This window comes from Vidua chalybeata, chromosome 5 (assembly GCF_026979565.1).
Source record: "Vidua chalybeata isolate OUT-0048 chromosome 5, bVidCha1 merged haplotype, whole genome shotgun sequence".
NCBI classification, from domain to species: domain Eukaryota; kingdom Metazoa; phylum Chordata; class Aves; order Passeriformes; family Viduidae; genus Vidua; species Vidua chalybeata.
This window is the reverse complement of record NC_071534.1, coordinates 37,287,924-37,311,654: the sequence shown is the minus strand read 5'-3', so window position 1 is coordinate 37,311,654 and position 23,731 is coordinate 37,287,924. Positions and strand designations below refer to the sequence as shown.

The following is a 23,731-nucleotide window of genomic DNA, read 5'->3' as shown; positions in this document are numbered from 1 at the left end:
TTGTAGTGTTTCAAGTTCACCTTCATCCCAGTAGTTATAGAGGAGATGCTTGGCACCAGGTAAGGTTTGTCCTGGTGCAGAAAACATCCACACAAAAAGCTAGTTTGAGTTGGCAAAGAAAAATTATTGTACTAGAAATGTAAAGTTGACTGTTCTCAGTCACAACTCATATTTATTTGCTTCTTTCTGATGAATGAAATTTTTCTTTTCAGACAATCAAAGGAAAATAAGAAAAAAGTTTCTGATGATTTTTTGAGCTGGGAATGTTCTTTTGACTGGATGACCACAATTCCTCAGAACTATGACACTGCAGGAGAGGTCAGAATTTGTCAAAGGGGTCAACAGATGGGGAACACTCAAAGGAGAACCAGACACACCTTTTTTAGATCTGACCATAGGTCATGAACATGACCTCCAGCACTACAACTTTCCACCAGTGAGCACTGATTGCCAGTGCAGCTCAGTGGCATTGAAAGATATTTCATAAATTACTGTCATTTAAAAGTATGGAGGCCACTTGCTTTTCTCTCAGCTCATTTATTTTAGATCGTTTAGAAAGAAACTTGCAGTAGTATAAAAACTATGCCTAAGCCAAAAGTATCCTGACTCCAAGCATAGCAGGTAACAGGTGATGAGGGAGATATGTGGTGGCTCTTCTCTGTAAACATTTCCAGCCTCCATTACTTTGAAAGATTATTCAAAGCAGTGTCAGTAAAATCTAAATCTGAAACAACAGAATGCAAAGAATAGGATCCTTTTTGATTACTTTTTCATTAAAGAGATGTGATATATTTAAGCCTGAATGTACTTAATGGGATATCTCTAATATGAGAAATTTTTAAACTAATGTCAGATATGCTTAAAATAAGAGAATTTTTAAAAATGGATATTCAAAATTGTTCAAACAATAAAAGTCAATCATTTGGTTAGGTAAGTTCTAAATCCAAGCAATTTCATTCCTGCTCTCAGAAATTATTAACTAAATACTCAGCTATAGAAACATGTACTGTGTCCATTTTCATTTGTTCAGGGAAAATTATACTTACCCATTCAGACTAAAATTACTATCCAAAGTACATCCAAAATTCAGTAAAATACTGCACTGCTTCCCTGAAGTAATTTAGGTAATGGAAAACAAAATACTTGAAGTGGAGAAGACTGAACCCCGATAGACACTTGATACATACTATAGTTTCAACAAAGGGATGAATTTTCCCTTATGCCAAGGCTGAGAATAGAAACACAGTAATAGCAGGAAAATGCTGCAAGGAAGACATTAATATATAAATAAAATTATATAAATAAAATTATCATGAATAAATCAACTGAATTTCCTGAGCTTTGAGGCATACCATAAAGGACTGATATGCTAACTTTTATCCAAGAATACTAGAAGAATTAGACAACCATCCAAATTAATAATTTTTTCTCATTTTTACCAAATACTGCAGTGCTGAGGAATTCTAATGGGCTGGGAAGATGCTACTATTGTGCCAGAAGTGGTTTTATAGCATGTCTTGGGAATAGATAGGTGCTTTTGCTGAGCTTGTTCCAGAGAAAAATCATGAAAAGTGCATCATGGAAAAGGGTTTAGCATGGTAAATGAAGGCCAGACAGCATAGTTACATCCAAAATAATTGTTGCTAGGTGTCTGCCTTTTCTGACACTGTCAGGTTGCTTGGTGAGAGAACTACAAGGACATACATATACACACATGGCATTTGTGATACACTTCATGTAGTCCCATGTTGAATTTCGTAGGGCTGTACATGAAGAGCATAATCTGCTGCTGCATCAGCAGAGGAATATCATATAAGATATGATTTACAGTCATTCTAAGTACTGTCTGTAAAATTAGTGAGAGCTCTTTTCAAATTGAAAAATATTCAAAGCAGAACTTCAAGCATGACCTGAGGTTGAAAGCAACTCATAAGGAGTTATGCCTACCAAAAGGTTTAACATGTTATTTCTACATCTATCTAAATTGTTTGTACAAGACATTTTTAATAATTAAGAAGTTGTGATCTAAAAGGAAAAGAAGCAAATTTTTTTAAAAAGTGTTGGAATCTGAAAAAAAACCCAAGTATTAAAAATTATATTTCAGTTTAACAGTTCGGATAACTACCACTCAGAACATGGCTCAGGAACATGGCTGTACATTTCCAAAAAATGCCAAACATTTAGGCTTGCTGTGGAGAGCCACAAAGATGCTCCAAAGCTGGGAAAAGTGAGTATTTAGCCATTGAAATAAAACTTTAAAGCTGCACAGTGTCCCAATCGCATTGCCACTGCCCTGCATTTACAGCCAGTTGATGCATGCTTGGTAATTGGCACAGCCCTTCTCCAGGAGCTCTTAAATAGGTCTGGTTTTCTCAGCTAGCCCACTTTATGAAGACTATTAAGTTTAAACAGGGGGTATTAACATGTAGTGCATTTGGCAGTTTGCATTGCCTCAATTGTGAGTGAAGAAGGGGTGGAGGCCAGAAAGAGCATACTCTTGAGTCTTCAGACGAGTGGGTTTAGTTCTCTGCTCTTTACCAAGTTTTTCATATGACACTTACAGCAGTAACTGAAGTGAAAATCTCAATACCTGCACCTTCTTTTTTTTTTTTTTTTCCAGTAAGGTTTTGTAAACCTGTAACTCTCTGGTCCATGCCAAGCTCATGTCTGGAATCATGTCCAATCATGTCATTAAAATGGCAGAGCAAAAAGGTGCTGTGGGGGTGAAGTAGTCTTTAGTTTTTAAACAACGATATCACAAGAACTGAAATCAGAATTAGACAGGTCTCAGCCTCTACTGGTTAGTGATCCACAAAAGGCATTTACTTCCAGGAGCACAGTCTGTTGTGCCTAACCTTGCAGATGCCTGCTTGATCCAAGAACAACCCAAAAGTCATTCCCATTTGTGTTCAGAATGAAAGCTGAAGCTTAAAGTGGGCCCTTACACATCTGAAAAAAATGCCCTCACATCTAAGCCTGTGAGTGCCTCGTCTTAGAGCAAGAGTGAGATAGGTTTGGTTTGCACATCTGCCTGCAGGAATACAGCTGCATGTGCCAAGTTCTCAGATGTCCGGACATCAGACTCCACTACACTCTGCAGTGAGACACAAGCCCAGCAGCTCTGCCTGATGCTGATTGTCATTGCAGAGCACAATTACCTTCGTGTGAAAGAGCTAGCTCAACATTACAGGTTACGTAGTTCAGCAGGGATATCTGTACAGGAAAGAACCTCTTCCACTAACTGAAAATTCCTAAAAAGTCTCTGGAGCTAAGATCTAGATGTTTTCTTTTTCTTTCTTTTTTTTTTTTTTTTTTTTTTTTTTTTTTTTTTTTTTTTTTTTGTCAACATATAGCCAAATGTAGCTTTTTATTTTCAGTATGAAAGCAGTGGCTAAAAACAAGGTGTGCACAGGACCCTGTAGTTTGTTCAGGGAAAGCTCATCCCAAAATAAGACAACATTTAAGGGCCAGTCAGTGCTGGAACCTTGGGTCTCCAGTCAAAAGTACTCGTCCTTCTCTATGAACAGTATTGGCAAATCTGGTACCTATTTCAGTGCTGTAGGCGCCTCTCTGGCAGCTTGGTACCTAAGGAACTTCCTGGAACTAGTCCTGTGTTCTTTCCTAAGGGGCCAGAGGCTGAATCAAATGTCAGCTCTGGTATCACATCAGCTGGGCTCTGCAATTCTGGTGTGCCATATCTTGGTTGATGGGGTGTACTTAACTTGTTCTGCAAAGGGGGTTACATCATGTCAATTTGTTGGTTCTGTCAGCCAAGAGTATACACTGGGGCCCTATTGACTCAAAGTAACTTTACTAGGAAGTTGCCCCTTACCAGTGAAATTTCCAAGTAGGGTACAGATATCACAGCAAATTCAGGCTAAATTGTGATGTCAGAAGGCTAAATGCAAGATCATAGAGTGGGTTGGGTTGGAAGGGGCATTATTTATTAATCATATTATATTTATTTATTATATTTATTAATTATATTATTATATGTTAATTTCAACCCCTTGCCACAGGCAGGGATACCTTCCACTATACCATGTTGCTCAAAACCCCATCCAGCCTGGCTTTGAGTAATTGATCCTCTGGAGTTGCACTGATGGTGAACATGGAACTGCCATTATTTCATATCAAATTGATTCTGTCTATCCTAGACACAAGCCTTACAGCACGAAGCAGTTTGGGTTTTTTTTATTTATTTATTTTTGGTCAGAGTAACATACTTTACAGAGGTATTTGGTGTACATACCTAGGTCTGTAAAATACCTTCAGGCAACTTGAGAGCAAGGTGCAGTAGAAGTAGGGGAAAAAAAGCCCTACAAATTTTAACAAATACACTTTTTGCCAACCTATTACACATCTGCTCACAGAGAAAACTGTTATTCCACCAGTACAGCAGCTTTATGTGTACTTATTTCAGAATGAACTCTAATCATTGCTTTGTAGATATATTTTTATATTTGTGCAAATGAGTGAAATGTTCATGGAAATCATACATGCGAAATTCCAAAAGTGCATGCCTTTAAATCCTATGATGCTAATGGTTGTCACTATGTCTGTACTATAGTTGGGATTGTTCTAAACCCTGAGAAGAATATGAATATTAGATATTAGATATTATGAATATTAGAATATTATTATTAGATAAATTCAATGTACATTCTAAACCATAAGCCCAGTTTGCAATGAAATTGAATTTTTTCTCTGCAGTCCTGCTTTCAGTGGATCAACAGTGAAGTTACAGACTTCTCTTTTTTGTTGTTGTTGTTTTGGGGTTTTTTGTTTGTTTGTTTTTTGTTTTTTGTTTTTGTTTGTTTGAGGGTTTTGGGGTTTTTTGGGGTTTTTTTTTAAGTGTATTAATGACAAAACTAGGCTCTTAAACTACTGCCTCTGGCATCAGTCATTTAAACATAGCTGTGTTGCACTTTTTAGCAACCAAATTAATTCCACATGAAGAGAAAAGCTATTCACTCTTTTCCTTTTTCAAACTTCGCAGACGTCTTGCAGGAAATGGCTTGACATACATTCCTAAGGGAGCATTTGCTGGCCTTTTCAGTCTTAAAGTGCTGTAAGTAAACTGTGTGTTGTTTGATATAGTTCTGATTTCCTAAATGCTCTAGGGAACTAATTAACCAGTGAAGTTTTGATCAAGTAAATTACATAGTTTGATCAGCTCATTTTGAACAATTCAGTTGAAGATACATATGAACATCATTAAATCTTTGTTTTTTTCAAATAGAAAGTATCCTAAACAAAAGTTGGAAAACATTAATAGCCTTCTAAAAACAACTTGCTCATCAAGTAGATGTCTCTGTACAATATCAAAGGTAAAAATTGATTCCGTTAATAGTTTCTTTAATTATCTCAAAAGTCCTGATTTCAGCTGAATTTTTCATTATCACATAAAACTGGGGGTTTCCTTTTCTTGAGAGACGTGGGGGAAAAACATTATTGTATACAACACAATGTAATTTAAAACAGTTCACATTTCATATATTGTTCTTTGCAACATAATGACTATTAGATAAATTATTTAAAATATTATAAAATTGTATTATTTGGAGTAATAAGACACTACATATACTTACTAAAATAACTAGCAGGCTACTTCTCACAGTGTTTACACTAGAGGGGATCTTTGCCCATGTAAACTGTATTATTATACAGAAACTGTACTATTAGCAAGAACACCAGCCTCCTGGGCAGTGTCAAGCCAGGCCTGATGCTACTGTACAAATCTCTACTGAAAAAATACTTAGCAGGAAAAGAGTATGAAGAGATTCCCACTCCATCTACTTCTAAGTTGGCAAGCTCTAGCTCTTATTGGTCCAAGCAGATTTAGGCCTGCCAGAAATTATTTCATTTACAATGACCCATTGAATATGCCTCCTTTTGAAGACAGCACATACTACTTCAGTTTTATCCACATAGAATATTTATATATGTAGGAGTTGGTCCAAACAAGGGTGTTAGGTAGTATGAATTAAACCATATTCAAAAGGAGGAAAATATTCTTTAGGAGTGGAAAGTGATTTTGCAATCTTTGCGAGATAAATTATGTGATATTTGAGAAAATATATTTGTCAAGTCATTGCTAGCAACCTTTGGTTTGAGAAAATTTATTTCACTGAAAAAATATTAGCAGTTTATTTATCGAGATAAAATTTTATTCAAACTAAATCATAAGTATCTCCCACAGTTAAGAATTGATTTGCTATTGTTGCATTTTCCTGAGTAAGGATTTCAAGAGTCAGTCCTTTACCGCTTTAACAGAATAGAATCACTTCAGAAGAAGAACAATATCAGTGCATGAGAATGAAAATTTCAGAAAACTGGAGGCAATTAGGAAGTTATAAACCCTACTGAAAGCAAATCAGATTTATTCTTTTAACTTCCTTAGCTGCTTTGAAAATCCTGCTCAAAGCTGATGGCTGGCTGTTAACAAAGCTAATATGCTACAGGTATTTGTTTGCTTTGAAGAGAGTGGGCCTTTCACGGGGGCAGGGGAATGGACTGTTTGTGTAACTTTCTTTGTAATCTTGAAGTAGGACCAGTACAAAGAAGGTAAGCTTAGAAGGAAATTTGCATTTGAAAGAAATTATCTTTACTGTGGTGATTCTGGCTTTTGTGCTACTCAAAATGCAGGATGCTGCAGAATAACCAGCTACGCCAGGTTCCTACTGAAGCACTCCAGAACCTGCGCAGCCTACAGTCTCTGTGAGTATACCTGATTAATCAATTTGCAGCCTTGCATGAGCAGTAATATACAATTACCTAATAATTATCTGTTAATATTGCTTTGTAATGTGCTGAATCAACTTTTTCTTTTAATTCTCTTTAGCTGCTATTCAAGAGAATTATACTGTCAATTAAACATCAGAAGTGATTGATTTCATTCCAGTAATTTCATGACACTGGCAGCTTCTTTGCAGCATTATAGACTGGTTCAACATCTGAGAAGACATTCCTTGGCCTGCAATGCTTTCCGTCAAGACATGGTTTCTTATTAATATTCTTTTCCAGGGAAGAGAAGGAATCCCAAATTACTCCCTTCTTTATTTTTTCATTTGGTGTAATTTTTTTCTTTTTAAGCACTATGGAAAACACTAATAACTCATGAAACAGTGTGTACTGGAAGATACTTAATTATATTCTGCGCTTTAGGCAGGCCTCTGTATTTATAGCTCTTGACTGTCCATTCTGATTCAGTCCACGAGCTTCAGTTTTAACAGAACCGCTGCCAGAACTGCTAGACCAAGCGTGAAGATTGGCTGCTTTGTGGTATGAATTAAATTATTTTGATGTGTTTCTGCCCTATAAGAATGTTGTACCAGGTTATGCTAGTAGCTGACCTAGCCCAGCATCCAGCCTGCAATAACAGATGCCAAAGGAAAACAAGAAGGTCCAGCAAAGAGTATAATACTGCTTTGGTAAACTGTTCCAGAAGACAGAGATTTGTGCTCAGGCACTCACTGAGTCTATCATAGCTTTGATAGCTAAAGGGTTTTCTTCTATGGGTTTGTACAATTGCAGTTTGAGCCAGTGAAACACTCATGATTTTTTTGTGACATCATGTCTGCTGATTGGCTAGGATGGTGAGGTACCTTCTGATATGTACTTGGAACTTTTCACCATATTTGATGTTCTCTGTAGCATCAGGAGAAAGTGGAAGCAGCAGTTCAGTATTCATGTACACCAGATTTATATACCTCTTTTGTATCTCCATTAGTCAATTTTTCAGATACAATCTGTTAGGATTGTCTCTCATGTGGAAGCTTTTCCATTCCTCTGTCATCCTTGTCATGTTGCTGAACTCTTTTTCATGTATTTGATCTGAGATGAGTGAAGGAGAGATAAGCCCTGTACAGAGTGTTTAAAGTGGTTGGCACCATGGGTTTAAAGAGGGAAAAAATTGATGGGTTTTTGTTTGCTTTCCTACTAATTCAAAACTTTGTTTTGTGTAATTTTTTAACCTTTTCTGAATGCTAAGCTGTTAGTTTCATTCTTATTGCAACTGCAGGACTTTTTTCTAGCACGTTAGTAGCTAATAAAGAACTTGTCCTGTAAAGTTTGAATTGCCTTTTCCCTCAGTGCCTCTCTTGACACCTATCTATACTGGACTTCATCTGCCATGTTCTTGTTCAGGCACTTCGGCATCAGGAGCTTCTTCTGCTGCACTTGCAGTTCATTTTTTGAAGCCACAAAGATGTTTTTGCTGTCTAAACAGAGGATGCAGTAAATTGAGTTAGTTTCTGAACTACCCCAAAATTCTATTGTCGCCTGATACAAAAAAAAATCACAACATTTTCTAAAGGAGCTACTAATTTTGAATCTGCAGCATGAAGTATCTAGATGATTGAAAACAGAAAAGTATTTATTTGCTCAGAGGAAATTGTCAAATGATTCTTCTCTATGCTTTAGATTATCACCTTATATTGTCACAGAATTACTCTCAAATGAAATTATTTTCCTAAAATGTTACAAGATACAAATAGAGAATTCAATCTAGAAGTTCAAATAGCTTTCACAAGAAATGTTGCTACCATGTGCATTGATCACCAACATCACAGGTAAAAGCCTAACATTGGCAAGGACAGAATGAGCATCTGTACCATTCTGGTTAGAGTTGTGTTGGTTGACAAATGTGCTATGTTGAAGAATTTTTTTTTTTTTTTTTTTGTGTGTAAGTAAAGAAGTTCCACTAGAAGGTTAATATATTTTATATACATTTTGTTCAGCCAAAATCTGAAGACCAGAATTAATGAAGTTAGTTTATTTTCAGAAAAATCATGTCATCTGTGTATAACTTATACTACACAGACACACATTATACTGTTATAGCTCCCATGTTCTTATGCCTGTCTTGAACTACATTTGCCTCCTTAATATACAAAGCATTTGTTAAGGTTTCTAAAGGTGAAACAGCCCTAAGAATTAATTACCTTATAATTGTTATTTGGTCAGTGCCTTTTTTCTTTATTGACCAGACACAGACAGAAATATCTCAGCCATATACTTTTGAGGTTGCAGTTCTTTCCTTTGATCTTTGAAAAAGTCATGAGAAAATTCTGGTCTAGTGACTATATTAGGTTTTGTTTCTGCTAAACAAACAAAAAAATCTTGCTGAGATCACATCACTCTATACACATTCTGGACCAAAACATGATAAGCCAAGCCAACAAGAGTTCCTTTGTTAGTCTGAAAGAGATTGTTGAATTTTCAATACAGTTGCTAAACAAAATGACAGTCTCACTCAGGCTTTGTTGCAAATTTTTTTTCCTTGGGTGAAGAAGTTGAAGAAGTAAACTGGAATTTGTGCAGTCTATTTAAAGGAATGAATTAAAACAGAGGGAGAATAGGAATGGTCAGTAGAAATCTTTAGACAGCTGCCTTGCAGACCCAAGATGGAATGGTATGGTTTTGTACAGAAAAACTACTATCACCTGAAAAATGATCACTGGCAAAAGAGACCTCTTTGAGGAAAAGAAAACTATTATTCTTTTGTTTGCTTAAAAGGGGTTGTGCCTGCCAGATAAAGGTGTGCACAGATTCAGTTTCTTGTTTCATATGGTCTAGGAATTTTCTGTTCACAAGGTTGTTTTGCATTGGTTTCTGATTTACAATAGGAATTATTTCTTGAAGCCTTTGAAATAGCAGGAGTCTTTTCAAGAGTGTAATTAAGAGGTTAAAAGCCTTCTCAAAAGCAGTTTCTATAAGATAACAACTTCTTTTTATTATGTTTAGGTCTGCAGGTGGCATGATTTCTCAAAGCCTCATTAACCCTTGGCTTTAGTTAGCATAAATGTGGGAGGGAAAAAAAAGCCAGTGATGGTACTCAAATCTCTTCCTTTTGTGGTTTTTCCTCAAGAAAGGCAGTCATGCAAGGGGGAAGCCATAGCAACTGCATTGATACCTTAATCAATGAGAAGAGGATTATGTTAAAATCCTTTTTATAGAAGTATCCATGTTGAATTGTGCATGTGTGCACAATACATACATATGCACACACTAATATTCCACATGCAATCATAAAGCAAATTTATCACAAATTTTTGCATCCAGGGTATCTCTGATATGCTCTCCCTATTATCCAGTTCCAGACTAAAAAATGACAGTATAAGTGTCAATATTGATAGAACCATTAATTGATGTTAAATGGCCTGTGGTACAGAGAATAAGAGCTGATGCGTTGCAGGAACAAGCAACAATTTCTTCCACTTTATTGTCCAAGTTGTATTATTGCCAGTATGTAGAATGGTATGACAACTTTGAGTGGCAAATATTCATAAATTTCTTAAGGCTTGACTTAACTCTAGAACAGATCAATCTTATTCAGACAGCAGATAATAATAATTACTATAAAATGAGAAATAGCACAAAAGTTTAAAAAAATGTAAGATTTGTGAATTTCACCTTTGACAAGAAAAATCAATGAGAAAACCTGAAAAAATGAACAACAATTTTGTATGTCACTGAGGCAAAAAAAAAAAAAAAAAGTCTGAACAATAGTAAAATATTCTCCAATTTTATAAAAGTCTTTGTAGCTCAGTAGTCAAAACCACTGAGCTGATGTGCTGCTTTGCTTAATAAATGAGTTCAGCTTCCAGAGCTTGGGCAATGTTTGCATAGGATTCTAGTTCCCTATGTGGCAGGAAGATCAAGGAAGTAACGAGTACATGCTGATTTTGAGATGTGGTTTTGAGCAGAAGGGTATCTGTATTATTGTATAGGCTATAATTGTCCTCTGAAATCTAGTGGGAGCACAAATTATCCAGATTGCTAGTCCTAACAATTGAAATGGCATTTATTTCTGTCAAGCACAAAAGACTGTGCAGGTATTTTGATTGAAAGGGAGGAACACACAACCACTCACATGTCATAACTCAGTACTTGGCATCAGAGTTCGAAGAGGCACTTGAATACTCTCATCCCTATTAGTCACCTTGAGCAAATGTATTTCTTTAGAACAGACTAGAAGCAGATTATAAGCAGAAAATCTCTGGATTTTGTGTTTCACACATCATCAATGTCTCCATTCTGTGTTTAAATCAAGAAAACTTTTAGTGATTTTTAATACATATGTATATTCAAAAACTTCTTACATATGTATATTGATATGTTTTTCAAGTGTCATCTTATTTTCTTTCAAACTTTTTTTCATTTAATGCAGGTATTTGTTTAAATAGGTATCTTGGTTTCTCTTGGACCGTCATCTTATTTTTAATTACACCCTTTATATAACACAACTGACATATAATTTCAGTATTTTTGAACAAGCAGGGATTGGTCAAAAACTGGCAATGACATATCAATAATATTTTTTTACTTTTTTCCCAAACATGTTAATATATATTTGATATTACTAGCCACTGGAGACCTCCATTTTCAAATGTTGCTAAATAAAGGAGGAAAGGGTAATTGGCATTGCAGATGGAAAAGAAAAGCTTCTGCTATTCTTTTATTTGGATTATTGTAACACAACCTTTTGCAGTGAATACTATAAATAAAACTTCCATTCCATTTATTTTCTTGTTTAGATATCATTGTTAACAAGCAGCTCTTACTGCTGCATTGTCAGACATAAATAGTCAAAATTAAGAACAGGTCGGGTGCTATCTCACTGCCCATGCCACACCAGTCATGAAGAACATTTCAAAGCAAGCATTATTTACTGTATCTCATTCCTGTGAAATTTAAAAGACATTTGCTTTGATAGTGGAAAATAGGGCAGAATACAATATAGCCCACAAAGCACTTTAAACAGTTGACAAATGATAAAAATAAACCATCTTTTCTCCCTTAACAACCTGCAAAACTCCAATTTAGTGAAGCAAATTAATTGGACTTTACAAGTAACAGTAAAGTAGCATCAATGAAATTTTTTAAAATTTTCCAACATAATTTGTAGATTTCTTAAATTTTATTTATAAAGTATTTCAGTATTTATAGACTACCTGATGCTGCTACCACGAGGTTTTACACAAATTATTATCTAGAATTCATCTCAGATGTTCTCAGTAATTGCCTGTCTGGAACAGGTCAGCAAATGGATTTGTCATTGTCTCCCTACCTCCCAAGTATTTGACATTCCAAGAGAAGCTTCCATGCTTAGCCCGCAAAAGCACTGGAAGACTTTGAGGGCACATAGGTCTGCAACACTTCTAGTTCAGGCTAAAAATTAAAAAGCAGCGCTTTTTTTTTCCCCAGAAATGTAAAATTTAAACAATCATTTTCCACTTTGATGCTTCTGTTAATAATCCTGATTTTTAGTTGAAAGTCCAAACAACTTTGATGAAGTTACATTCTCTCCAGAAAACTGTTTTCATGAAAAGACAGGAGCCTTAGTTGTGGTCTTCCATGTCACACCCCATGATAATGAAGGCTACAGAAGGTATTATCCTTCTTAAGAAAGCTGGTACCTCAACAGGTACCCACAAACTCCCAAAGGAGGAATTTCCCACATTTGAAATTGAGGTTGTTTGTACCCATGCAGATGTCTACACATGCACAAAGATGTCTCAAAACTCGCTGTTGCAGTCTCCTTGGTTTATTGCACACCTTCACCATCTGGGCTGCTACAGCCCCAGGGCACTGGGCAACAGAAAAGTGACTGAAACATCATGCAATAGTACAGTGTCAGAACACCCCTCTCAGTCACAGACATTTTTCTGGGTTGATAACCAAGGAGAGGAAGGTGGAGGTGCAAGGTTACCAAAATGCATTTGCTACTGTTTGTTCTTTTTTTAATGTGCAGCAGCTCAACCAGTTAGTTGCTCTCAAAGTGGGGTGCAAAGACACTGTATTAGATCAGCAATTCCAGGCCACCGGGTGATGTTTTCTTTCATCCAATAGAGGGTACCAGGCATCCGACTCTTTCCTGTCTTATGAGCAATATCAAAAGAGGGGGGGTTTATAACATCTCTAAGGCAGACAAATTTCTCAACTTCAGAACTGCTAGCCAGAAATTATCCTACATGGCTGAAGCCCGCCAGGGTATGGTGGGAGGCAAGAAGCTGCTGTTGGAGTGTTTGGCAGCACAGGGGCTTACAGCAGATTGCCAGTCAGGTCCTGGGGTTGCGGTAATCACAACCAGCCGAGCAGAGCAGGCCGTGCTTCAGAGCACTCCCAGGCTCTGGCCATGGCCACCCGCCCGGCTGCAGTCTTAACAGGGTCCTTGGCACGCTTTTGACCCATCCTAAAGAACATTCCCCTGAACTGGGGAATGTGTTCCTGGGGTTCATCTGGTAGATCACATGCCCCTGGGACTGTCCCCAGCAGGTGACACCTTGCTTGGGAGGCTAGGAGAGGTCACTCTGAGCCATTTGGCTGAGGATTTGTGGGTACTCCCAGACACATCAAACATGCCTGTCTATCTGTGGGGTCATAATCTGGGTCTGCAGCCAGGATCCTGGGATAACCCAACAGCTGCTGGCCCCCACTTTTTCCCAGCTGTATAGATTGAAAGTACCCAGTATCAGAGCCAACCTTTGTATAAATATAGCAATGCAGTTGGCTTCTTGTCTGTATGCAGCATGATAGTATCCATCATCTTGAATGCAGATTTTCCTGCCCCTGAGCAGCACACATGAATGTGAAGAGAAACACTACGGATTGAGAAACTCCCAGGGCTGCAGAAACCTCCTCAGGTAAAACTGAGCAGTGGGACAGAAACAAATGCTCCTAAACTGTGACTTGTGATTTGTCTTTTCTGGTCTTGTTGCCATGCAGGGTTCTTTGTATCAGTCCTGTAAAACTGAGATGTGAGAACTGCTGGACTGTTGTGTTGTAATTAAGCTTTTTACAATAGTGCTAGCATTTTCCCCTGTGGACTGAAGGGGATATCCTGCTTAAAAGATCAGGTTTGAAAAACATGTCTTAGAACAGCCAGCTCTATTTTTATTACATCCACTTTTCAAAGCTAGTTTAGATGTCACTTGCCTTTACTTAAATGAGACTTCAGTCAATCCTGTGAACAAACCCTTGAGAGGGTCTGTGTGCCAACACGCTAACAAAGATGGTGGGCTGCAAGTGACCCTCTCCTGGCTTTTATGCACTCCCCAGACAGGCCCTGTCCACAACCCCTGTCCATCATTGCTCAATACTTCATGGAGAAACTTGACTGAGGCTCCCTGCATAAAAGAGCTGAGTTAGAAGAAGAGGAAGGTGTTATGAGAGGGAGAAGTGCCACCTTCTTTGATCCACCATGCCCAAAATCAGTCCTCCTGTGCTTCCCCTTCTCTGCCTCCCCTACCTCTTAGGTACAGTCCCTTTTCCTTTGGTCTTACCTCTGCTACTTTAAACTTAAACATCAAAAGAAACATTTTATCCTTGACTTCTTTGTGGCTTCCCTCTTTTCCAGACCTTTCATTGTGTTCTGGCCCTCGTCCATTCAAGATGAGGCAATCTATGTAATAGCTGTTCATTTCAGAGGGAAAAATGGCTTGGGAGAAATCTCCTTCCTGATCTCCTATCTAACATTTGATTTAAACCTGAGTGAATGAGGAAGGCACTCTAACAAGATATTAAGGAATTTCTTGGTTGTGAGATGTACTCAGGTTGTATCTGTTTTTGAGAGAACATACAGAAAATGGGGAAAAAAATATATATATATATTCCCTTAGAAACCTGCCACTGGCATGAAACTTAGCATCCATTCATGTTAAATTGATTAAAAAATGCAAATCAAATATTTTTCAAACAACTGCCTTTGTCTGTACCAGTAAATGAGGTTTTCATTCTACATGGGCAATATCTTCACAATTTGTGCACATGGTCACAGAATTCACAGTGTGTCACAGGAAACACTAGTGGTTTACAGTCCACATGGTTCAAGCATTTGCTTTGAAAGGTTTAGACATTTTAAGTGAGCTCATGGTGAATTTCATAGTGGCTGCTTTATTTACATGCTGCCTATCAGAAGAGATCAAGTATTTCTGTTTCCCTAAATTAGCTCTCTCTGGAATATAATAGCAGCTTTCAAACTCACCACATGTTATCTACATATATTTTTCAGTTATAAATAGGGTCATGTTTGTGAGTTAATGGGTTTAGTTCTGAAAGTGCCAAAACTTTGATCAACACATGTAAAACAATTGGCTGAAAAGGGTGATTTTGATCAGTCCTTTATACATCAGTGTGCATTACCTACAGTATGACAGGAAACATAACTACTACTGAAACCTTTTAATATCTGCAAGAGGGAAAACGGTTCTTGGAAATTTAAAAAAGATTAGATAACGAAAGAGCACTTGAGGCAGTACTTCTTATAAGTACTAGCAGGATATGTAACCCAGTTAGAGAACCTGAAGCACAAATCATTGCAGCTTTTTTGTTTCTTCCAAGCTTTATTTAAACAATAATTCAACTATCTGGAATTTCATTTACAGTACAGCAGTTCTGTTTTTCTTTCTGTTCTGTGGGTTTTGTTTACATATCCAGTGGTGGATTTATATTTGGAAACTTCAGCTATTTAAAAAGAAAAATCAGTTCCTTGATTTGCTACGAAATATTGGTAAGATAAAAATCCTGGTCTCACTGACGACAGCAGAAATATTGCCATTTTGGCCGCAGGGTCACGTACAAACAAGTAACTGTTGGCTTCTCCAGACAGCCAGGCATCCTGTGAGTGACTCCCGTGGAGTGAGCAGGGACATCAGGGCTGCACAGGCAGGCTTCCTATTGAACAAGATGTTAACTGCAATACTGAAGCACATGTAGTTTGAATAAAGCCTCCATTCTTTAATCAGTGAAACTGTCAAACTAAAGCAACTGTAACTTCTTAGTTTACATACCAGCATCACCCAGGGAAGAAATTTACTTCTGACTGAATACAAAGAAATCTCATCTACTCATTCAAATTATACCTTATTTGAAAACACAGGCATAACATGGTTGTTGCCTGAGGAAAGAAGGAAGAAAAACATGAGTATTTCTAAACATTTCCAGCCTTACCCATTTGTTGACAGACCACTGAGTTATTTTGGAAGCTCTGTCTCTGCTGCCTGACATGTCAGTTATTATACTGAAAATTTAATTGTACAAGGGCTTTGACACTGAACCTTATAAATTTGTTCCAACTGACCTTGTCTCAGTTATTTGCCAGCCTGGCATGGAGCCTTAGCAGTCATTATTTGTTCTCATGAAGTAGGTAGGGTAAGTATGGAACAGGAGATAGAATGGACCTGACAATTTACATGACTGTAAATGAGGAAGCAGCTTTAAATAAAGAGATTAGCACATGCCCACCACAAAGAGTATTGCATTTCTCTCAAAGAGACCAAATTCAGGTTGTACAGAATTACTTCTTTGTACCCCAGGCGTGGCTGTTTGTTCTGTAGTATTTTCAAACACCTATTTAAATTTATTTCTGTTTTACCATTCACTTAATTACTACTCACTAAACATTTCATGAAAATTTTTAGAGCACAGTTTTCATGTTATGGAAAAGGTATAAGTCACTGCAATACATTAAAAGTAGAAAAAGTTTATCAGGGCCCACATCCCCAACTGGGTGTTTCACAAATTTTCAGAAATCTGAAGTGCAATTTTAAATCTTTCCCTGAAAGAATCACAATGAAAAGGCAAAACACAGCAAAAACAAAAGCCAGTGAATAGATGACATTATATTTGTAGCACCACATCTGAAAAGGTTTGCTAGCTTTAATCCTTAATTATGCAAGTGTAAGAACAAAGCATCACCTGCAGACTCTGCAAAGGTACAACATGCAGTTGAGCTCCCTCTGTTGGCTCTGCAGCAGCTGAAGTACTTTTAGTAATAAATACATCATATTAGCAGTACTAATCTCTAGGTAAAAATCATTATGTTCCACTACTAAAAAAATGTGAACTTCAGTTCTCATTAGAATCATTAGGATAAACAATATTTGCAGTGAACCAGGCTCCCCAGGGAAGTGTTCACAGCAGCAAGCCTGTCTGAGTTCAAGAAGTGTGTGGACAATGCTCTTGGATACATGATGTGACTCTTGTGGATGGTCCTGTTCAGGGCCAGGAGTGGGACTCAATGATCCTTGTGGGTCCCTTCCAACACAGGTTATTCTGTGATTCTATAACTCTGTAATATTAAAGAAAAGGTAAAGCAGGAACCTCCAGAGACTCAGAAGTGAGTTCTGTTTATAGGTCTTGGAATGGGAGTTTAGCATTTGGAAATCCAAATTATCTTGCAGCTCAGTGATTTGTAGATTCTGACAGAGAATCTCTGGATGAGTTTCTTGCACTTCTTTGTTCTATGGTTCCAAACAACTGGGAAAGGAAACAAAGTCATACCCAGTCTTTAGAGACTCCGCTCAAAAATTATCAGTGTGTGCTCTCAGTGAGTTGATGGCTCCAAAGGAGAGCTGTCTCTGCAGAGCCAGCTGACAAGCAGACATGTAAACATGATTTTAGATCTCAAGGATGAGGCTGCAAGCAAGATGGGAATGTAGAATCTCCAGGAAATGAAAACGGGAAGTGGCAACCCATGTCCATCCTTTGGGGTTATGTTCATGGTGATAACTTCTTATAGCTATTATGCAAAGACATTTTTCTTTTCTTGAAGTCAGTTTTCTCTTTTTCTTCTTCTCCTAGGCGTCTGGATGCCAACCACATCAACTATGTACCCCCCAACTGCTTCAATGGCTTGGTCTCCCTTAGACACCTGTGGCTAGACGATAATTCCTTGACAGAAATTCCCGTCCAAGCTTTTAGGAGTTTACCAGCACTTCAGGCAATGACATTGGCACTGAATAAAATTCATTACATACCGGACTATGCTTTTGGAAACCTCTCCAGTCTGGTAGTTCTGTAAGTTTTATTGCTTTTTATACACAGTGTTGTCTTGCAGGGCTTTGGCCTCTTGGAGAAACAGATTTTTTTTCATCTTTGTACAGTTTGACTAGCATTTGCTAAACCACTTGTTTTGATCTAGCTTCAAAGTTTCCATCTCAATAAAAATATCCAAAGGAATTAAAAATCACCCTATCTGGTCAGCAAAACAAACAGGAAGGGGTACATTGTGTGCTGTCTAAGATTGAAAGAGGGAAGATTAGAAACAGGAAATGAACTGAAATCTTTCTGGGGAACTTGGAAAGAATGCCATCCAGTAGAAAAATTATGCATTTCCTGTCATAGAGAGTATATGTTGTTTTGTATTTGGTTACATTTGCATACCGGTTCAACTAACTGAAACATGCACGGCTGGCACCAAAATCTGGAAGGCATACTATGAATCATGGTTTCAGCTTCTTATCTTCTGGGAATGTACCAAGTGGAGAAAATCTAGACTGGCTGGAGAAACTTAATGGAGAAGTAATTTCAGGATGCTTTGGGAAACATTAACATTATTAAAGAGAGAATTATATAGTCAAGCTGTACAGGCTGTCAGAACCCATGGTCTTATGTAAGACACTTAGCATGTTGTAGCATACTCTAGCCCCAATGTAAGCATTGAACCCAGCACACATCAGGGGTCTTCATTGACAGCTATAGTCACTATCTCTGCCTCCATGGGGCCCCAAAATTGGGGATGAACAGCTGATTTGTGCTGCAAAGCCTTTGCTTTCTCTTTATATTAAATATCAATCCTATTCAAGTTAAAGAATGGATGGACTTGTGATTGACCTTCTAGACTTACATCAGCAATGGAAAAGGCAAGAGGCTGTCTTGAACTTTGTTCTCTAGATCCCTACCAGAAATGTAGTAGTAAGAGGACAGTTAAGAAATGCAGGAGAAAATAATTTCTTTTAATGCCATGCTTGCTTCTGCTCAGTTAGGTTTCCTTATTTAAGCTCTGCCTTGCTTATTTCTAATCTTCTTGGCTTTATAGTGATTAATAATTGAATCATTCCTCACAACCTACAACAGCTGATCTTTTTGGCTCATCAAAATCTTTGTGTGTGGTTCTGCTTTCATTGGGTTGCAACTCTATACAGTATGGCAAATTTTCAACACGGTGGAAAAGTGCATGGTCGATTGGAGCAAGCCAAAAGCTTTATAATTAAAGATCCAAACATAATTGAAATTTGAAGATGCACTCTTCATGCTAACTAAAGCATTAAAGGTCAGAGTAGTCATTAAAAATATAGAGTTGATTGGATTTCTTCCTAGAAAGGAAAAAAACCCACAGAACATTTTTGTTTTACTCTTAGAATCCCTGCCTTTGATGGACAGGTAGACTCAATTTCTCTAGGTTCTGCAGAACATTCAGAGAGTCTCTGATCTTTAACAATATTTTCAGAGTATTATAAAGGGTTTAGCAGCCACTCATTCACAGCCTTTCTTTTCTCTTAAAACCCTTCTCCCTTAGTTTCCCTCTGCTACAGGGGTAGGATTTTGAGGACAAAATAAAAAGAAAAATCTGGGGAAAAGGCATTCTTTTTAAATCAAATGATCTGAAGTGGCTACAAGTTGAATCTACTCACATTAATGAGCTTCACTCAGAGTGTTTTTTTTGCATGTCAGTCTAAAAGACAGAAATAGGCAGAACTTAGAGTCTTGAGATGGGTGGCGGGCAGGAGGCAGTAGAATTGGTTAAAATATATAAAAATTACTTTCAAGTGCTAAATATTTTAGGAAGAAGTTACTGCTTTTCATCATTTCAAAGAAAGGCAAGTTACAGCATTTCTAAGATTACTTAGTTTATTCATCTCAGGGAAGCTACAACTTTTTGTGTTATGGCTTTGTGTCTTTTTGCATTCTGCAAGCCTAATGCCCCTTACCTGTCTGCTGTGTTATCCATCTCCTTAATGCCTGCTCTTTTGGGCCCTATTCTCTAACACCCTCTGAATATACATCATCCAAATATATACCTCACACCTCACACACAGTTTTTCAGGCATGTTACTTAACTAATTAGCTATCATTGGGAATATGTCTATTCATTATGCAAACCCCAGCCTGGAACTACAGGATATAATACTTTTGAACAATCTAGGTGGTTTTAAAACAGATCCCCTCTGTGAAACCAAATGGAGAGGTATTGGGAGACTGGGTGGCAGGTGGTAGAGGTGCCATCTATACACGCTCCTGCAAAAGCACAATTGGATATTATCAATGCATTCCTGAAAATAAGTTAATTTTGATTTAACCATCAAAATGTTTTGCTTTAGTCCACTGTGTGCAGTGTGCTTTCCTGACTGCGTGCTTAATGTTCCCCTGCAGACATCTCCATAACAATAGAATCTATTCCCTGGGAAAGAAATGCTTTGATGGGCTCCACAGCCTAGAGACATTGTGAGTTGACCTCTTATTTGTTTGTTTTTTTTAGAGTGTCTTCATTAATATTCTGAAAGAATAAAAATAGCCCAAAAGCCAAATGTGGGTTTTGGCTTGCCTAATCGCTACAGGACCTAAGTGATAGTTCACAATGACTCTATGTAGTAAATCCTATTTTTGACTATAAAATTAGTTTGCCTTTTTAATAAGCATTGTCAATTGATAAATTGTTTGAAAGACTTGAAAACTGTGTTGAGCATAGAAAAAGAAGTGACTATTCATGAACTTATGGTTGCCTAGTTTAGTACTATTTATTTGTCTTGTTCATTCAGTAAAGCTAATAGCTAGATTGGGAAATTGTCACAGTGAAAAGCTTTAACATTAAGAAACCGTCTTACCACAGAGGAGAGTTATAAAATTAGATGGGTTTATTTTTTTATACCTGGAAAAAGCAAAAGTTCTAGGTAGTCAAATTATGCATGTGCTTTACAAGTGGGCGAAATGTTTGTTATATCCAAGTTTTCCTCTTTAGAGAGCTCTGATAAAGAATAGCACTGGTAAAGACTGAAACTTCCTCAAGTTTTCACTGTAATTCTGTTTAGACCAACTCAAATTTTCTTGAGTTTTCCAGCAAAAACATAATCTTCATAAAATACGAATCAGGAATGCAGTGCAAATGGTTAGCAGAAATTATTTTGCCCCAGTTAGTGAAATACAGATGTTATCTGCTGGAGTCACCCAGACCCCAGAAATGCCACAGGGACAGTAAAACTTTGCATGTGCTTCCTCCCGCACCTGCTGCAGTCAGCTGCATCATTTTCAGTGATTTTGGATGTTTTACCCAACTGGGACAGAGGTTAAAAACCCAGTTACGAGAAACAAATAGTTTCAGACATGGATATTACTAGTCTAAAGGTGACTATTTGTTTTCCCATCCACTAATCTGCTTACTGCCCACTTTCACCTGTCATTAAGATTAGGAAGCAAGGAGGTTTGGGCTTCTTGGGGTTTTTTATCACCAGTTTGAGAGCATTGATCCCTTGCCACTGAATTGCAATTTTACAATTTGGACTTTTAGCCACCTATGAGTTGAGAGGAAGTCCCTCAGTGTAGCACCGGAAAGGGGGACAGGAAAGGAAGAGGGAAAATGTAATGGTTTGGTTTGTTTTTTTAAGTGATATTCACATGGCACTTGGTCACAAATGGAGAAAAACAGAACAATGGAATAAGTAATTGCAAACCCAGTCCCAGCCACCTGGCACAAGAGAGATGAAAACACAGAGGACAGTCACAAACCTGGGAATAAATGTAGGTGCAGCCACTTCCCTGCAACAGGGCAGTGTAGCCCTTGCCTCAAGCATAGTAATTGCATAATGTATAGAACAGTTCCCAGATAGTCTCAAGATAATCTGAAGAGATCTTGGTGCAAATGATGGACGCCGGCTTTAAGATCATTTGTTTGCATTGAGGCGTAGGTCTGGAAATCACATATCACTAGAGGGCAAAACCAAACCATACATGCCTGTAATCTCTTTTTGTCAATAAGCAGGAGAGATATACAAGCAGGAAGGAAAGCCTTGTTGAGTTCAGACAGCAGTTTCCTGCCTGCATTACTTCAGCCTGATACTATTTCAATTTCAATCTATTGTAAACTGTGGCTTGGGTTTTGCCTGCCTGTTTAAAAAAGCTTTTGCTCCAGTTTTTCAGACTATTTTCCTCACAAAGCATTGCCAGAGAGCATCACAGTAAACTGGCATATCTCCATTTTAGTTTCAGCCATCTCCTAAATGCTAAAGGATACATATGTCATGCTGAGGGCAGAAGTAGGATTATAATCCATTCAGCCTACCAGAATAAAGTCTGATTACTTCTGCAGCATGAGCACTTTTTAAACCAGAGGTCTCTATGGTCGCTACACTATCATTTTTACAATTTGTGTGGTTAGAACTATTCTCTTGACTGTTGTCAAGTCTTAAATTTAACAATACAGTTAGAAATATTTATAGAGAAATGTAGTAGACATGTAAAGCACAGATCACCAAAACCATTGAATATTGTTTTGAAAGACTTTTTTCCCTGTTAATACTTTAATGTAATGCTGAGGGTGGGCAATTTATAAAACAGCAAATCCCTTAGTAGTAGTTGAATTTACTTACATAGTTTGTTTTTTTTTTTACAGAATAGCTAAAATGCAACTAAAAATAGAAAACTGATAAAAATAGGAACAATAATGTGCTCTAAATAGACTTGTTGGAAAATATCCATACACTTTTGAGGATTTCCTGTCTTTTTGCTGTATGTATTTATTCAATGCATAGGAGATGATAGTTCATGGCAAATGCCAGCAATGCTATGTTGTCTGCTATGCAGTGCATAACCGAAATAATAATATCTATTTTCACACAGAGATTTAAATTACAACAGTCTGGACGAGTTCCCCACTGCTATCAGGACACTAACAAACCTAAAAGAGCTGTAAGTACAGAGCTCATATTAGGAAGAAGGATGTTTTGTCTAGTATGTGATTTCTTTTTTTAATGCTGGTGATTTTATCAGTGATCCTTAAAAACTGATATCCTAGAAAAAGCTAATAAGCATGCCAACATACATAAGAAATAATTTTCAGTGTTCAGTTTAGACCGCTGAAGTTCTGACAACTTTTATACTGCCTTGTGCAGTGGGTCTTTCCAGGAACTCCCTTTTTGGAATACAGTAAATAACAAACACAATTAATTCACTTTTTGCCCCAAACACAAGAGTTAGATTTTGCAAACTAGCCAATGTATTAGTCTTCTAGCTAAGAAGGCATGACATCTTTATTAGTCCATCAGGTTTAATTAAATTTTACCAACTTCCCTCCCTCACCTCTATTAAATTAAAGCAATTTTTTAAAATACATTTCTTTGTAATGTGGTGAATAAAACACTTTTGGATGCACAGGCATAGTTTGCATCAGGAAAATCAACAATTAAATTAAATTATTCAAATTTATTTTTAAAAATGGTTGAATTATTAAAAATTGAAATTAATTATGTTCACACATCATACACACAATGTACACATTAATGCATATGCTCAGGATTCTTTCCATTTTACTTATTTACCATGTTAGTGGTACTATCAGCATAGATTTTTTAACAAAAATAAGTAATCACATACTAGTTGAACATGATTGTACCCCTGCTACATCACAAACTGATCTGAAAAATAATTCTAAGTAGCCACCGGAGATATTTTCCAGAGCAGGTACCCCCAGATACCATGGACTCCTGCTCAGCACTTCCAGTGTTGCCAGAATGCAGCTCTGGAAGAGGCAGCAGGGCTATGAGTTTCCCAGCCCCAGCCCAAGTGTTCTCAGCTGCGGTTTATGCCATAAAATAATTAGTATGAAATCCAGTGACCTCAAAGGATTGCCTTTTTGATGACTGGAGTCAGTAGCCAAAAATGGGTAACCCAGTTTGCACCAAATGCACCAGCAAGCTGCATGATGTGCCTGAGGTTACGTACTGGCCCCCACAGG

General features: G+C 37.4%; 1 protein-coding gene across 1 annotated transcript in view; it reads left to right on the top strand.

Moving 5' to 3' along the window:
* LGR5 (leucine rich repeat containing G protein-coupled receptor 5) overlaps window positions 1-23,731 on the top strand; it is a 92,675-nt gene that overhangs the window by 47,877 nt on the left and 21,067 nt on the right. Inside the window, exons 3-7 of the mRNA XM_053943908.1 lie at window positions 5,000-5,071; window positions 6,649-6,720; window positions 17,587-17,802; window positions 20,158-20,229; window positions 22,618-22,686. Of these exons, the coding sequence (XP_053799883.1) occupies window positions 5,000-5,071; window positions 6,649-6,720; window positions 17,587-17,802; window positions 20,158-20,229; window positions 22,618-22,686 (501 nt within the window). The remainder of the gene's footprint in view (window positions 1-4,999; window positions 5,072-6,648; window positions 6,721-17,586; window positions 17,803-20,157; window positions 20,230-22,617; window positions 22,687-23,731) is intronic.